The 17663-nt window shown below is 32.8% G+C and overlaps 1 protein-coding gene across 2 annotated transcripts in view; it reads right to left on the reverse strand.

Moving 5' to 3' along the window:
- The window catches only part of Pde8 (phosphodiesterase 8), a 54962-nt gene that overhangs the window by 643 nt on the left and 36656 nt on the right, over window positions 1-17663 (reverse strand). For both annotated transcript variants that reach the window (XM_069039081.1, XM_069039082.1), the window contains 10 exons: window positions 11019-11078; window positions 9064-9121; window positions 8742-8909; window positions 7791-8011; window positions 7554-7740; window positions 6530-6703; window positions 6140-6478; window positions 5860-6076; window positions 5614-5780; window positions 5270-5555 (listed from right to left, as the gene is read on the reverse strand). In XM_069039081.1, coding sequence (XP_068895182.1) covers window positions 5270-5555; window positions 5614-5780; window positions 5860-6076; window positions 6140-6478; window positions 6530-6703; window positions 7554-7740; window positions 7791-8011; window positions 8742-8909; window positions 9064-9121; window positions 11019-11078 — 1877 coding nt within the window. The remainder of the gene's footprint in view (window positions 1-5269; window positions 5556-5613; window positions 5781-5859; window positions 6077-6139; window positions 6479-6529; window positions 6704-7553; window positions 7741-7790; window positions 8012-8741; window positions 8910-9063; window positions 9122-11018; window positions 11079-17663) is intronic.

Below are 17663 nucleotides of genomic sequence, written 5' to 3' on the forward strand. Positions count from 1 at the left end.
CGGCGCACCTAAAGCATAGGGCACAGCCACCTACCATGGTACAATCATTTATAGGTAATGACCCCGTATTTATGCAACATACACTTGTTTTATACACATAAAGCTACAAGGGGGAAGCTTATAAAAAACTTCGTTCAGCGAGAGACTGGGAGATTTTAAATTATATTAAATTAACCCAACCCAACAAAATGCACTAGAATACATACTTTAGGAGTTTAGGGCAAAAATGTTACTGCTTGAAGGATATATTTCAGATTTTACGTGCGCTAGGTGGTGGACAAAAAAACTGGGACAAAATGACAAGAGTTCCAATTCAAATTTGGCAAATTTGCACCGTTTAATTCAGGCTTGCTAACAAATAGGTTAACTATGTTATGACAAAAATGCCACGTGTGATACTTACAAACATTTCTTTGGGAAACAAAACAGTATCTGTGCTAACGTTTACCTCGTTAGCAATTGCTCGTATGATAATACCCTCCCCAAGCCGGTGTCTAATTAGATGTTTTTGGAATTCAGTTAGATTCGGCATTACAGCTGACAAGATAACTGTCAACAGTGATTGTAAAAGTCAGTTTTATTTTGACTTTATTTTGACAATTAAGAGCTTGATACAAATGTAAGAAATTTTGCGTGTCCCAGTTTTTTTTGTCCACCAACCGTACTACAGTTGGTTGCAAACAAATCGGGAAACGAAAATTTTCCTAATGTAAATTTGATTTTGTCCATTTGTCAATTAATTGTCTATTTGACAATACCTATCAAATAATTTAAAAAAATGTCATTGCATTTTGACGTTAATTCTAACCTATCTATAACAAGGTTTCACACTATGGCAATATTGTAAAAATGTGTCAATTTTATTCTGACAGTTTTTTTGCAACCAACTGTAGGTACGGTCGCTGGACAAATAAAACTGGGACACTTAAAACTTAATCTATGTAAATCAGACCATTTAATTGTCAATATATTTGTCAGTGTCTATAGTATAATATGTCATACCAAAGTTAACCTATTTGTGATAAAGTCGTAATTAAACCATGCAAATTTGTAAATGTTGACTTATGTGATTGTCATTTTGTCCCAGTTTTATTTGTCCATCGACTGTACTTTCTCTACGTAGAATTTAGTGATTTTTATGTCAACCAATCTCTCGCTGGAAAAACTATACAAGTTTAATCCCACATGTAAAAAAGTATCTACTTTATACACATATTGCATACGAGTATGCAGGTACTATGCCGGCCAAAAAATTTTGGCCGTCATTGTCTGTCAATAAAAAAAAAAAATGTAATCCGTACTTTATTGTCATCATGATTACTGTCTTAATTATGAACCTTATTTTTTGGGTGGTAAATTTCAAAACTCAAAATTATTTTGTCATTTCTACTACACAGAACGTTTACCTCAGGTTATCTATGTACGATTGCTGAGCTTCAGTCTAAATTGATGGTCAAACTGACAAGAATCGAAAGTGGGGTTGCGTTTCCTAAAGGTTTATTTACACTTTATTTGAATGCCAAGATAGTGACGGCCAAAATTTTTTGGCCACCATAGTACTATGGCGGACAAAAAATTTTGGCCGTCATTGTCTGTCAATTCAAAAAAAAAAAAATGTAATCCGTACTTTATTGTCATCATGATTACCGTCTTGATTATGAACGTTATTTTTTGGGTGGTAAATTTTTCAAAACTCAAAATTATTTTGTCATTTCTACTACACAGAACGTTTACCTCAGGTTATCTATGTACGATTGCTCTAATTTTGTCCATTCATATCGGATTTTTGGAATATCTGAGCTTCAAACAGTTTAAATTGATTGTCAAAATGACAAGAATCGAAAGTGGGGTTACGATTCCTAAAGGATTATTTACACTTTTCTTGAATGTCAAGAAAGTGACGGCCAAAATTTTGTGGCCGCCATAGTACTATGGCGGACAATAAATTTCGGCCCGCAAATTTCTGACATTTTAAAAAAGTCAATGCAAGCGACCATTTATTGTCATTATGACTGATGTGTCAGTTTGTCAAACTGAAGATTTTCAAGTTGTTTTGCGTTTGCTTCGCCCTTTTCGTAACTTACAGATCATGATTCATGACGCACTAGCATAACTGATTTGTAGTAGCACTTCTCTCTGGTGCACGCTTCTTGTCCCAATTTTAATTTTGATTATCGCTGTCACGATGACAAGAATGACAAAAATCGAAAATGGGGTTAGTTGAACATAATTCCAGCTACACATTTTGATGTCAAGGCAATGACAGGCCGGCCTAAATTTATTGTCCGCCATAGTACCTACGTAATTTTTTGCAATATCAAATAAAATTATTATTACGAACAACATAATTAACAAAATTAATAAATTAATCAGCTAGAAGTGTCAGATATTTTACCAGAAATTCATTTTGTATTTTCTTTATTCTGTAGTAAATTAACAAAATTTGGTGCGAGTGTACCAAGGTGTAAAATAATGTTTCCCAAGTCGAGTCGTCATTATAATGCATTTCGAGTATGTAGGCAACCAACATTAGAGAGTTTTCGCGTTACGTTTTTCAGATAACCGTGTACGCTAACGCCGGGGTTGCTAGGCAATAGCGTAATCGATTCATTACCGCCCGTTATTTGAACAAGCGGTTACGGTAATTGCTCGCGAATAGCGTACCGGTTATTTTAACGGAACGTAACGCGAAAACTCTCTCTTATCATATATCAGACGCGATAGATTGAGTTTTATTAACAAGATTATACATTGTACGGGTATATCTAGTGACGTACATAACAAATGTATTATTTAAGAGTTGTTGACAAACTTTTCCTACTCTCTTCTCTAAAATGCCACATGTTGCACTGATAAATAGTGTATGAAACTAGAAATGAAACGTCACTTTTATTTATACAGGCTGATCCACATAACCACCGCCGTCCGCCGTCTTGATGATTGACATATTTTACTATAGATCTGCCCGGCCAAAGCTTTAGTGCCTCTGATCGCCACGGCGCCACTTCTGGGGGGAATGTCACTAAATAATCATAGCTCATAGCCTCACAAACGAATGTGATGATTCGGTGAAGTTGTCAAAGTGCAGTGTCAAAGAATCTCTCAGTTTAAAAGTATTGGGTGATTCAAAATGATTGTGGATAAGTATGACAACTATGTAGATGGGGTAGAGTTGACATTTGTATGACATTTCATAAGCGTGCATTTGATTTTTTTTTATATCATGGCACATTGATTTGACAATTTTCAAAATTGCGCGACTATGGACTGTCAAAGAAATGTCAACTCTATCCTACCCATAACGGGTGTTTTTTTAAATTTGGCGTCGAAGTAGGCGTTGAACTGTCGATTGTGAAAGCACTATGCAGGTTACGGATCACGGATCAGCTGTTTAAATCTTACGTTTTTACACGAGTGGTGCGCTCTCAATCGACTCTCTAACGCCTACTTCGACGCCAAATTTAAAAAAACACCCTTTACAGTTACCACATAAATTTTCGTACACAGTTGCCATACTTATCCATAATCATTTTGAATCACCCAATACCTTTAATAACAAAATTTTTATTTATTTTGTTGATGTTATGATGTCAGAGTTCGGTGTAGTGTTTCTGGTTTTTAGTATTTTGCTGTTAGTGTTTATCAACTGGCTTTTTTATCATATTAGAACTGATATCGCGGTAAATGCAGCAACAACAAATTCCGTTAGTTGTAAACTTATTTCTAGAAAAATATTAAAATTATAATCTCGATCTTGGATTTGCAATATTATTTTACCATTAAGTTAATCACAATCATTTCCTAAGCAGATAATTTCGGATAAAGATGGGTCCATAACAAAACAATTATATTTGCTTCATTAATCCCTGTCATTCTTGGTGGAAATGAGTGGAAAGTAATTATAATTAAAGTAAAGTATCATTTATCACTGGACAACCAGGTAAGTACGCGTGACTGCATGCATGTATGTGGATTGTGGACTTCCCAAAACAACCCGAAACGTCAGAATCATGAGAACATAGGATTTTTCGGAGGCCGCTATAGACTCTCTGACTACCTATCTAGAACGTCGTGCACATAACTTTTCGACTCGAACGAATTTTAAATGCAGTCATACGTTATTTAGTTATAACTTGATATAACGGTGTTTTTTTAAATTTGGCGTCGAAGTAGGCGTTGAACTGTCGATTGTGAACGCACTATACAGGTAACGGATCACGGATCTTACGCTTTTAGACGAGTGGTGCGATCTCAATCGACTCTCCAACGCCTACTTCGACGCCAAATTTAAAAAAACACCCTTCAATTAATACCTACCTTTATTTAATATGAAATCTGGACACTCCTGGCGTTATTGACGATCACTTGATAATTCTTTTTTTGTTCGACACTGTCAGAATTTGAGAATTTTCTCCTATGTGAACGGATTTTGATAAATGTCACAACTTGTCAAAACGAAACGCCAAGCTAATTTTAAAGGTTTTAAGGGATTTGGAGCCTTTAAGGGGCTCGTCGAACAAAATAACGTTGTATTCAACTCGTTCGTGTGTAAATTGGGCCTTTTTTGGCACTCGTGGGCCTTTAAAACGCTCGTTTCACTCGCGTTTTAAAATGGCCCACGCGTGCCAAAAAAGGCCCAATTTACACACAAACTCGTCAAATAAACTACTATTTTGTGTAATTCTTAAATATTATTTCTTAATTAAAATGTGCTTTAATGACGAAAGGGTCGATATGATATTAATATATGATGAGTCAGTTTCTTAAATAAAAAAAATATTGTGGTTTTAAATGTTTATAATTGAGACTTTTGTGAGGGACGGCCAAACCATACAAAAGTTTAAAATTATTCGTGTTTTTGGATCAAGTTATGAATGCAAAACGTGTTACTGGCTGCATTTAAATTTCGTCAGGGTTGGAAAGTTATGTGAATCAGTCTGTATATGATTGTTCATTAATCACGACTTGATGTCTATTCGGACGTTTACGGCATATTAAACACGCTCGAAGTTTCTTTAAACACGGATTCAATTTTTTGGGTACCTACATATCATCAAGTTGATCATTTGACGTTTCGTAGAAAAAGTATAGTATGCAACTCGTCTATAATCTTTTTAGTCAGGAGTTTTATTAGATACGAGCGTAGCGTTTGTAAATCTTGTTTGCATAATATACTGTTATTTCACTTGTGAAAATAGGCCCATTTTAGACGCAAGATATTGATTAAAGAGCAACTACATCTTTAATGGTGGTGCAAAAGGATTATTACCATTCCAGGCTTCAAACATGTCGTTGATGATGTAATCAACAAAACCAATCTGGGATTTGGGGATGGAACATGTATTCCTGTCAAACATTGGCATGACCACTGGTAAACCTCTTTCTTTTTCTTCATCAGTTTGTTGAAAATATTCTTCTGCAATTCTTCGCGCCCATTCAACACACAATCTCAGAGGTCTTGTAGGATTAGATACATCTGAACACTTGATCATCATTCGTTTGATAAGTGTAATGTTTTCTGGTAGGGTTAGTGGTGGATAATCTTGCATATCATTCTACAAAAATTTAAATTGAAACGTTCTAGTGGCAAATACAAGTTACATTTACTCATACTTCTATATCTGTTGATGAAGTTTTGGTACAAAACACATTAACAAACTTAGCTAAGTGTTCAAAATGTTTTGTCATTTCAGTTGCTAGAATCATATCTACAACATTGTGTCTTGCAATTTTATATGTTTCCTTATCTAAATTCTTAAAAATATTAACTCTTTCGTCACCTAAAAATATACGTACATTACAAACTGCCTCGTCACTAATTTTACATTTTTAAAGATTTTTGTCTACAATAAAACTAACCTAAAGTTAATTTGAACATTAGGGCAGCATGGTGCGATTCTAAAATAGTTATATCGTTATACAATATAGCTAACGGATTGTCTGAGTTGGACAAGAATGCATTTGACTTGCCCGGATGATCAACATCATGGGCAGCCGCAGCTATTAAACTTATAGCCTCATCTAGCGGATCCATAATTGATTTTACCTTGTCTCTTTCTAGAAAACCTGCTGTGGCCTACAACATGAGAGTAATTTAATGAAACACAATAAATTGCATTTAATAAAAGTGAGATATTACCTGCATTACATCGGCGGCATGTGTAGAATTATGATATGTGTTATCTGAGTGATAATTGGCTTCAATAATAACGAGCCAGTTATACAAGGTTTTTTCGTCACAGTTCAAAACTGCGGACACCTCAAAATGTGTAAAAAGACACATTCCGAGATACTGCAATGGTCTTTTTTTTGTGAGGTCTTCTAACCGAAAAATGTCAAATTCCCATGATAAGGCTTCATCTAAAAGCTCTTTAAGAGCCACAGGAACTTTAATCACTCCACCTTTCGATGGCCGATATACTGACGAATCGTTGCTACTTCTTCTAGACGACAAAGCTAAGGAAGGTTGAGATTGTTTCTAAAATTGTTAAAATCTTAGTGAATTATTAAAGAGGATATAGATTCCTACTGAAAGTAACGCGGAGATGAGTTCAGATACAATAGGTTCTTCATTTCTATCTTCTTTTACTTGCGGTGTGTACAGTTCTGGACATCGTAAAATTTCTTCTACTCTTTCTAATATTTGAACTACTTGAGTATTCGCTATAGAATTTTCTCGTGCTTGATCAATTAAACTGATTATCTGAAATTGATATCATACATCATGAATGTATTCATTTCTTAAATTGTCGAAAAATTATTAATCAGTTGTTCTCTTGTAAGTTCAAAAATAAACATAATTTTATAAAATCAAATTGAACTCCATCAAAATTTATTTTTTGTATTGTTATCATTTATCAAACTGTGAATCGGATGTTAATTGAAATATGTTGATGTTCCTAAGGATCTGTCGCATTTTAAATACCTACTCCGTGTAATGCAGTGGAAATGTAGCAAAAGCAAAGTCGGCAGGCACAAAATGTTGACGATTTAAATTTAATAAACGTTCTGGAGTTTAGACAATACATTTTTAAATAGTTTCACCGGTGAAATTAATTTAATTTTCATTAATAGGAACTGCAATGATACCAATTTGTTTTTTTCGTCAATTTTTCTTTTTTTTGTTCGACATTGTCAGAATTTGAGAATTTTCTCCTGTGTGAACGGATTTTGATAAATGTCACAACTTGTCAAAACCAAACGTCAAGCTAATTTTGCGATTTGGAGCCTTTGAGGGGCTCGCCGAACAAAAAAACTTTGTATTTAACTCGTTCGTGTGTAAACTGAGCTTTTTTTGGCACTCGTTACATAACTAACTCGTTAAATATACTACTATTACTTGATTGTGCTACTAATAATCCTTCAATAAAACAGGGCGCGAATAATTAAATTATTTTATTTTATTATTTTTTTCAAATTTTTTTATAATAAATAATACTTAACAATGAAGATTTTGATCTCTTAACGTAGTGTTAACATTGTTAACAATGAATACAAGATGCTTAGAAAACTGATAATAAAAGCATGCATTGCTTATAATAAATTTTTGTTACCTTAGTTATAGGTGCTTCGAGTGGTAACGAATTTAGTTTGGCTAAAGAAGTTCTTCTACAAAAATCGCTTCCAATACTTCGTACATCATTGGATCCTCTTCGAACTGAGTGCACGCTACCTCGAGATTGTCCTAGTACATCGACGGAATGTGACGTATCCAAAACCAAAACGAAATGAGTTGGAACTCTGAATTTTGGTCACATTTAGATGCTGTTTTTGTTAGGTATTATTATTACCTCCCAGCACAGGAAATAGGCACTGCTCGGCATGCAGCTAACACAGGTTCCTGAGATTTTTTCTTTAAAGTTAGGGCTCCATTCCATTCTCGACCTCTAAGCAACGAAGAACCCATCGTGGTAATTTGAAGACTGTCATAGATCAACTGTTCCTGCAGTGTCTTGCCCAATATTTCGTCAGGACGTATGTTCAAATGTTTTTCACAAGCTGTATTAGCGTACTAGCAAAAAAATAAGACATAATGACATTAGCGAAAGACATCGAATTGTAGCAGACTGATCTGTAGTCAAACTACTGTAAAAGTAAGTTTCTTAGGGACAAAGTTTCAAAAAGAACGAGTTTTTCTCCCAAGACTACAAATATTTTCATAACTTAAATTTCAAAAACTTTATGTTTGTTAATAATCGTAATCAAATGCAAGATTAACTGATCACATGATCAGATTGAACCAATCAAAGTTTCGGATTCATGGGTTAATCGCACATTAAATTAATTCGAATTAAATATTTAATTCCCTTTCTGTAAACTGGTCCTTAATCTAATTAATCATTAATTAATATATACAACACAAATCTGCCAATAAAAATTCGTCATTTGAGGAACCTACGTGATTTTACAGCGACAAAATTTCAATAAAACCCCTGGCGCTCGACCAATCGCATGACAATTACATTGAAACAACAAACAACCATATTATTAAATACATTCATTTAGAATCCTTTGTACAATTATTGTATGTTTCCATAAGATAATCAAATCAAAGACCATTCAAGATTTTAGTTATTAATTATTAATTTACTCAAACTTTCTGCACAGCGACTCGAACCCTGCAAATTTGACAATAAAAACAGTTTTAATGTTTGTTAGATTTGAAACTCTTTCCGTCGCTATGTAAGAAGTTACTCTAAATTAGTCGATAAATTCAAAGCTCTTTTGCTTCTACAACATACCTGACATCTGTATCCGTCATCTGTAATAATCACTACATCCTTGCACTTATCCAGAGCTGCGTAGACAGATTGGCAAGTTGCATGTTGGGCCATTGGTTGGATATCGCTGTGTCGTAACTGAATAATTTCGTTGACTGCACAAATTAAATTTGTGTTCTCTACAATACACTAACAAATATTTTGTTAAATATGTTGGTAAATGTTTTCAAAAAACAACAAAACAGCAAACGAACATTTAAGTTATTTATGAAATCAATGATGTAAGTAATTTTTCCAACATGGTACAAGTTATATGAAAAATAAAATCTTTAAATTTTATTACCCTGTTAAATCCAGAGTCCAGTAAAGCCATAATTGCCACATCATCTTTCTCGAACATGCTAGAAAAATATTTGTTAGAAATTGTTCTGTAGGTGTACAGAAACGTATTGCAAAGCAAAAGAGTGTTGAATTGGATGTAAAAGGACTTTATATTGTTTGGAGTTTTGGTATATACGAGTACATACCTACAATGTGTCCCTGGATAGGTGAAACGATTAAAAAAATTCTATTTAAATTTTAATTTTTTGGAGTTTAGCCTTGCTTAGTTAAAGACTAATTTTGAAAATAATTTCAGGTTTGAAAAGTCAAGTAGGTAGGTATAATACATTCATTTTTGTTTTAGACCAGAGTAGGCTGTTATAATTTTTTTAAATGTCGGTATCGGGGCTGTCAAAATAACAAAATCTAAATTGTTCGAACTGCCAGTGTCAAATTTGACATTGTATTAAGGTAAGTAAATTAGTTCTAAATTTGTACAATATTTACATTTATCACTAAATTATTGAGTCCTCGAAACTATGTAGTTAATTGGAAAATGATAATGCTTGGCTACATGGTCATGAATTTTGACAAGAAAGTGTAACCTCAAATATTATACATGATGTATATTGTCATTCAGCCACAGTCTTACCATACAACTCGCCAAATTTCCATAGCCTACTCTGGTCTAAAACAAAAGTGAATGCACTGTACCTTGGAAATTAAAAAAAAACCTATTTTTCTGTAGAGTAAAGTGCCTTTTATGTGGTAACTACGACAAAAAGTTATTAAGAAAAGTTGCTTAGAATCAACATCTAGGCCCCTAGACAAAATTTTAAAATCATCGGACAACTATAATTTTTCATTTTTTTCCAAGATAGTTGCTTTTTAGTAAAACACATAGGTCAAAAAGTTATTTAGAAAAGTTGCTTGAACTCAAAATCTTAGGTCCGTATAATTTAGATTTGTGAAATACATATGTAATAAACATTAAAAAAATGAAAAATCATAGTTGGCCGATGATTTTTAAATTTGGTATAGGAGCATAGATGTTGATTCTAAACAACTTTTCTTAATAACTTTTTGTCGTATTTGTCACATAAAGGGCACTTTAGAGAAAAATAGTTTTTTTTTGATAATTTGCTATTCAACGTGGAAACGCTACAAGCATTCGGGGCACTTTTCCAGATTCCGCATTATTATCGGAAATTTTAGTATTGTAAACCAAAAATGTTATGTATGTACTTAACTAGATTAATTAAAAACAAAATTTTTGAAAATTTCCATGCCATACTTGATTTTTCAAAACTAAAATTATGTTAGAAATTATTCTTTAACCAAGCAGGGCTGAACGCCAGAAAATGAAAATTTAAATCGAAAAAATTTTACCTTTTACAAGAGTCGTTTCACCTAACCGGGGACACACTGTATGATAGTGGACGTTTATATAGTGTGATCAAGAAAATTTGTAATCATGTCAGTCCTGGAGATAGAACTGCTGTCTTCTCTAATCGATATGTTTAATTGTGGTGTCTAAAACTACGTGATTTGAAGATTTTATTGTAATTAATTTTAGTTGCTACAAATTTGAGATATGCGATGTTTTAAACAGATATGAAAAACTGCAGCCTTTGCAAACAAATTTTTGGACGTTGTTTTAATTTTTTTGTTAAATTTTTGGTTGGCATTTCTCTGCATAAGTTGCGCCACTGCTGCAACCGTTTACATTAATAAACTTTAAGAAACAACACTCTTCTCGCATTCATGTTTTTTGCCAGTCGTTTATGCAGTACATAAACATTGTTACAATTACAAAATTAACTTGTTTTTAATGACAAAACCTTATTTAAAAGTTATTACTTCCAATGTATTTTCTTCTGTATTCATTTTATTTGAGAATTGTCGACCTAGTTTAGTCACTTATTTCCAAGGCCGACTCGATTACTAATTTTCTTCATCACACAATAGAATTCTCACCTTTTTTTTACGATTGCTACCAAAACCGAATGCTGACTTCCTCTTGTGTTTCTGATTGACCTACAAAAAGGAAAATACCAAATAAACTTGGGACGTATTTACATTTTTTTATAGGAAACATAAAAGTTATGTGAAATCAAGTACTAAACAGAAGTATGTATTCCTAAAATACTCTACAAGAGCTTTCCTAAAATAGGTCTCTACAATTTCGAGGAACTCAATCTTCTTTTTATTAGTATTCTTATTTTTGCAAAGATTATTATTATTATCTATGACGTCTGCATACGCTAAAAAGTTTAAACTACCTAGTCTTCCCTATACATTTTTTTTTAACTTTAAACATAGTCCATACTAAGTCCCCTATGTTCATTTTTAAAAAACATAAATCAATACATTGCTAGTATTTGCTATGCAACCAATTATACATCAAACCTGTCAAAAATAGTCGAAGTGTCGACTAGAAATGTCATTCAAGATTAAATTTTAAGATAATAAAAATTGTTCCGATTGATGGATCGATCGGGATAAGTGATTGAAAAAATGTCACGCACATCTTATGCTCTGATTGGCATGATATAATGGAATGGAATGCATTAGGTACCTATGTGTATTTTTCTTCAGTTGAATACATTTTTTTATCTACAACTACCGGATAATCTATGGACTACTAAGAGGATTTTGGCAAATAATGACAGTTATAAAAAATTGTCAGTCGAATAATACACTCAATCGGGTTTCGATATCGGTTTCAAGAACATTTACTTAAATTTTTAATGTTGGCAGAGACTCACAGTGGGCAGTTACTACGTGATCACTGCACTCACGACACTTTAATTCAAAACTTGCAATTATTCGTTTAGTTACTAGTGTCACCAACCCTTTATATTTGCCAAATATAATTTTCATAGGATTGTGTTTTGAACTTTTTAAAATAGGGACAAAATTGAAAAAATATTGAAATATTGTATGACACTCGTTTTATAAGCCATTTTGTCGCACTTGTTTGCTTTATAGTACTCCTCGCTGCGCTCCTCGTGCTCTAAAAACGCGTACGACAAAATGGTGTCTTATAAAACTCGTATAATAAATTACTATTAAACAATCATAGACAGTAATTTCTATTATTTTGGCGAAAGTAGGTGGTGCGATGTCTACAGCGATGACATTAGTTTTTACAAACATTAATAATTTGGTGAATTTTGTGAATTTTATCTTTATTTCGGTTCATTTCGCGCACAAGATGAATGATACGAGTACGAGCACGTTTGATGAAGACGAAATGCGTAGCATTGAAATTAGCCGGAAGCACAACAGACGATCTGTTGCCTTGAAAATCAAAAGAGAAATATGAAGCCGCATGCAAGAATTTTATGGATTGGCAGTCAATTAAAAAAAAAGACTTCTCTTTATGAAAATGTGAAAATCATAGAATTGATTACTTTTGTGTTTAATAAAACTTACTTAACCCTTTCACTACGTGTAGTAGGTACCTACATCAAAATCAATTATTTTTTTTTTACTACAAATCCATAATACATATACAAGGTGTTTTCGAAGTTGAGGCGTTCCTTGTAATATGAGGTACTATACATTATTCTTAAGAATTTTGTATTAAAGGAGATAATTGATTGTATATTTTTATTGTTTTATAAAATTTTGAGTCCGGTCCTGCCTATTTCCTCGCTATACTAGATTAATAACTGGCGTGTCTTTCCGGAAATCGCTCTGCGTACTCTCTGGATGCCGCGGCTGCATTCTGATAACATTGCCCATGCATTAGCAACATATCTGTTAGCTTATTATTTTCGTAATGATAAAGCCATTCCGACTAATAGGTGACAACTCTGACAGTATGTTTGATTAACGTCCATGCTCATTTAATTTTTTTTTTGTCAATTCTAATTTCTACCAAATCAGTGCAAATTTGAGCAGGACCGGTTTCAAAATTTTCAAAGAAATTAACTTATTGTATCTTCATTGCCGTACACATTTTACTAAGGAGATTTTGGGTAAAACTCTTTAGAACAACGCATACTATCACATGCTAAAAGGAACGCCTCAACTTCGAAAACACCCTGTATTGTTCAAATTCTTGTTGTTTGGTAACCCACAATATCTATCCCTAATGTAGTTCAGTTGGTGTCGCCATTTCAGCCTTGGAAGTCGAATGAGAAAATTTCGAGTTTGCAGTTTCCCTAATGTAAGGCTATCGTCGACACTTCATAAAGTTTTGATTTTTTTTTCAGCTGTTCAGGTAGTACATTGTGATTCAAGAACTAATATTTTAGCAAACAATCTAACCTAACTTTTTTGATTTTATTTGGCATTTTTGAATTAAATTCAAAACAGAAGAGTATTGAAGACCTTAAGCAACGTATTAGGCATGAAATTAGGCAAATCACACTGGAAATGTTGCAAAACGTAAGGGATTCATGTTACTATCGATTTGCAATTTGCCAAGAAAGAAATGGTGCTCATTTTCAACATTTGTTGCATTAAATAGAATTAAACTTATAAAATTGGTTTTTATTTTTTAGCACGTAGGCTTTGAAAATATTCAGAAAACAAATAGTGCATTGTATTCCTTGCGAAGTGGCCTTTCAAACGAGGTCTTACTTGGCATACCCTTACATTTAAAAAAAAAGTTAGGGGAGGTTGCGTATTTTTGGGAGCAGTTATGTAAAAACCATAAATACGCTAAAATGTTGGCAAGGAAAAACAAAAATCGATCTGTTTCGGGATTTTTTACAAAAATCGCCTATGTCGAAGTTATGAATTTTATCGTATCATTAACGATTATGATCACTTTATCATGAAGTCCATAATATTCTAATAACTCAGCTTCCTTAGTTACTTATAATACGTTAGTTAGTCATAATAAATAATAATACATTAGTTACTCGCTCATAATACGTTAGATACAATGATACGATAAAGTTTGAAATATAACTCGAATATTTTGGGATTTAAGGATGAACTGGAGTAACATTGAAAAATGGCGAAAATTGCTTAAAATTGGTAGAATAGTCCTTTCATCCATTCTGAAGTACTGTGCCAAATTTTAAAAAATTTGATCGAGGAATTTTAAAGTTATTACCTTTTAAAGTTTCTGGATATTTTACACGTGTTCTTATGGGAAATCGAGCAATGGTCGCATAAAAACTGGTAAAAAACATATTTCAAAAAGGCCAATTTTTCTTAAATTTTTCACACATAAAGTATCGATATCGTAGAATTTTCTAATGAATTTACAAACAAAGTTGGTCGAGGATTTTCCATGTAATCGCTAATTATATGTGGAAAAATACGGTTTTTGAGGTTATGTATCTGTTTTAATTTCAATAAATTTGAACAAAATGCATATAATTGACGTCGGTATGCAACATTACACTCATATCGCACGTTTTACTACAGTTACGTTATAGCTATTAAGACAACAAGTGTTTTATAGACGATTTAAAAATCGAGATCGTAGTTTAAATCAGAGCGACCGCAGGGAGCGAGGATTTAATAGATCGAGATTTTTAAACTATAAAACAGGCGTTGTCTTCAAGATTTTTTCTAACACTAACATCTTATCAGAAATTTTAATAAATTCAGAAATTATTCGAGGCGCGTCACAATACGCAAAATGCGGAGGTTGCCGTGGGTACTATGGTAATAATATCAACAAATTTGGAAAAAAACAATTTTCATCGTTGAAATGTGCCAAAACGTTCCAGAAGAAATAAGAAAAAAGGGGCAATTTGTTACCAATGAAGTCTAAAAGTGCATACGAAAAGGTTTCGTTTCAAGGCCGGAACAATAAAAAAAAGCATCACGGAGGTAACGGAAGATGTCATTTTGGCTTTTCTTGATATGGGGTAAGTGTGTAGAACTTCATTAAAAGTTAATTCACACTACGGCAAGAATCATTTGAAGAAAATGTAAAGATTGCCAGCTTTCGATGGCCGAGAATTTGCATTGGATGAAACAGCAGAAATTAAAGAAGATGTTAGGAACAAGAGCACGAAGCTAATGTGGCAGTTCCAATCCAATAATTGTACTTTTCACTTTTGTGATAATTACTGTAAAAATGATGAATAAAATGTTACTTGAATGATATGTGTAAGCGTATTTTATGACTCTATAAGATACGTTGTGACGACGTGTCTTATAGAGAAAAGCGTATTTTATGAAAAACATAAGGTGTGAGCTCAAATGCACCATGGAAACAGTATAAGATATTAGTGTTACAAAAAAGAACTTTAACAGAAATCAGTGAAAATTGAAATTCAGTGTGGTTCTGTTTACTTTCACGTAGTCTTAGTTAAAATATTGTAAAATCACATGTAAGTAATTATCTAAATATCAAGAAAATAAACACAAAATTTACTTGCAACTCATTACAATTCGTTTCCAAAAATTAAAAACTTTTTTTTCAAATATTGATTTCTCGTAATAAACGTTCCATAGCATTATAAGAATTCCGCAACTTTTTGCTGAGATTGTTACTCCAGTTCATCCTTAAACATATTATAAATCGCATATTATAAATCCATAATCGTTATATTAATTTTTCGTATCCCACCTCCACCCGGCGGCACGGCAATTTTGCCGGAGTACATACACTATTACGGATAATACTATCAAGTAATAGTGCAGTGCTTATCAAATATTAATAGCTATTATTCCAGTTAAAGTTTCCACACTGTATAAAAATACTTACAGGAAATCTATAATAACTGTAAATATATTTTCTGCTTCTATAGTTCATGAGGTTTCAGAAACAGCAGAAATGGCATTGATTTCATGTTATTGACTAGTGCTACCGATAAATTCAGCATTACGTGTTAGCGTCGTTAAATGTCAACGCATGTCAGTATAGTTTTCCTGTCTTGTGTCTCACGAGATTTGGTGTTGAAAACAACACCTTCCATAGAAATATAATTCTAAGTAACATTGTTTCAGCGATGAACAGAGGCTACAGGCAATGTATGGTATATAAACGGGATACGGTCGGGATTTTCAATACGAACAATGACTGGTGGCGTGTACTATGCAAATATCAAGAAAATTCTGCAGAGCTATTCACGGTAGGTATTCAATGTTCGCGAAGACGAAATCATAATTCCGCCGAAACGAAGTAACGAAGAGAACGGTTAACAATATTACATTTTGGATGCCGCAAGGCATTTTATTATAAGTAAAATATAACTGCATAATAATGAATAATACCACCGTACAATAAAAGAGAAAGAATTATGAATAGCGGTTAATTGTTATTTAATTCAATTATCAACTTTGTGAAATTCATTCATTCCATATGTTTATATAACATTTGCATTTAAATAATTTTAATGGCAGCAAATTTATTGTACAGTCAATGTTAGCATAAAATATTTCAAATAGTATTTGGTACAGTCTTGTAGATTGATACAATTATTTTTTATAGAGAACATTTTGCCAAAAAGAAGGTATTTTTTAAATTTGTTCTAACTTCAACACTTCATTACTTGTTTCAGTATTATCTGTAATCCGTAACATCGCACAAATAAATTCCGACCTGAATGTCGGATGTTGTTTTTTCTCATTTTGTCCCACCAGGGGAGTGGGATAGGCTATCCCGTGGAACTAGATGCTATGCACACTTCCTTTGACTTTAAATAAACATCATTGCAATATAACCATAAAATTACTGCATTCTTCTTTTCGCTATCCTCAGAAGATGTATGTGTTAGGTACCTCTAGTATGTTTAACAGACTTCTTTTGGCTTTCTATTTCTTCTTCTGGTTCTTATCTTTTAGACAGTCGATAGAGATTTGAACTTTTGCGCACCCGTAATACCTCATCAAAATCATTTTGCCAGGTACTTAACAGTAAGTTGTAAATTCCGATTACTGCAATCTCACGAATAGGGCTAATTTTCGATGTTGTGTTTCCTGTTAACAAGATTGCAAAAAGATACTAAAAAAACTTGTTTAGAATTTAATTTTGATCTTCCACACTTCTCCTGAGTTTTAACGTAACATTGTCATTTCGATATTTTAGTAATTTTGAATACTTCATTGTTTTAGTGTCAGATCGTGTTCTATATCTGTTTCAATTTTTATCGAATAAGGAATAAAACTTTTATTTTTTCACTTATTACTTTTTGAGAAGTCCTTTTGTTTCCTATTCAAAACTGACAATCAAAACTATAACTTATTTAAAAAAATTAGAATGCGTATTTTTCATTGAAATTCGGTATGTAGGTAGGTTTAGAATTGAATAAGGGACAACTTTTTCTGATACCTTATTTCGATTTGTCCAATGCCGAGCAAAATATCGAGAATCGGCCTAATGTTATGTTCGCAGGGAATAACCATAACCGTCTGTTTCACTTCATAGAACAACAAATTTCGAGCTGTGCAATTGCAGAAATAATTTTACTTTTCCATACACTGAAAAATGTTAGCTCCAATATGTGTATTTTTAAAAAGCATTTACAGTCATCATTTGTACTAAGTGCCTATTACTCACTTGACAAATTCTTTTCAATCTGATTTAATGTAGCGTACTAGAAATTGTACTTAACTAGGCAATGAGAATAAACTTTCTTATTATTATTATTAAATGTCCTGTTGTCTTGGTAGCATGACTTAATGTGAATGTGTCGATGACGA

This window comes from Tenebrio molitor, chromosome 2 (assembly GCF_963966145.1).
Source record: "Tenebrio molitor chromosome 2, icTenMoli1.1, whole genome shotgun sequence".
Taxonomy (NCBI): Eukaryota; Metazoa; Arthropoda; class Insecta; order Coleoptera; family Tenebrionidae; genus Tenebrio; species Tenebrio molitor.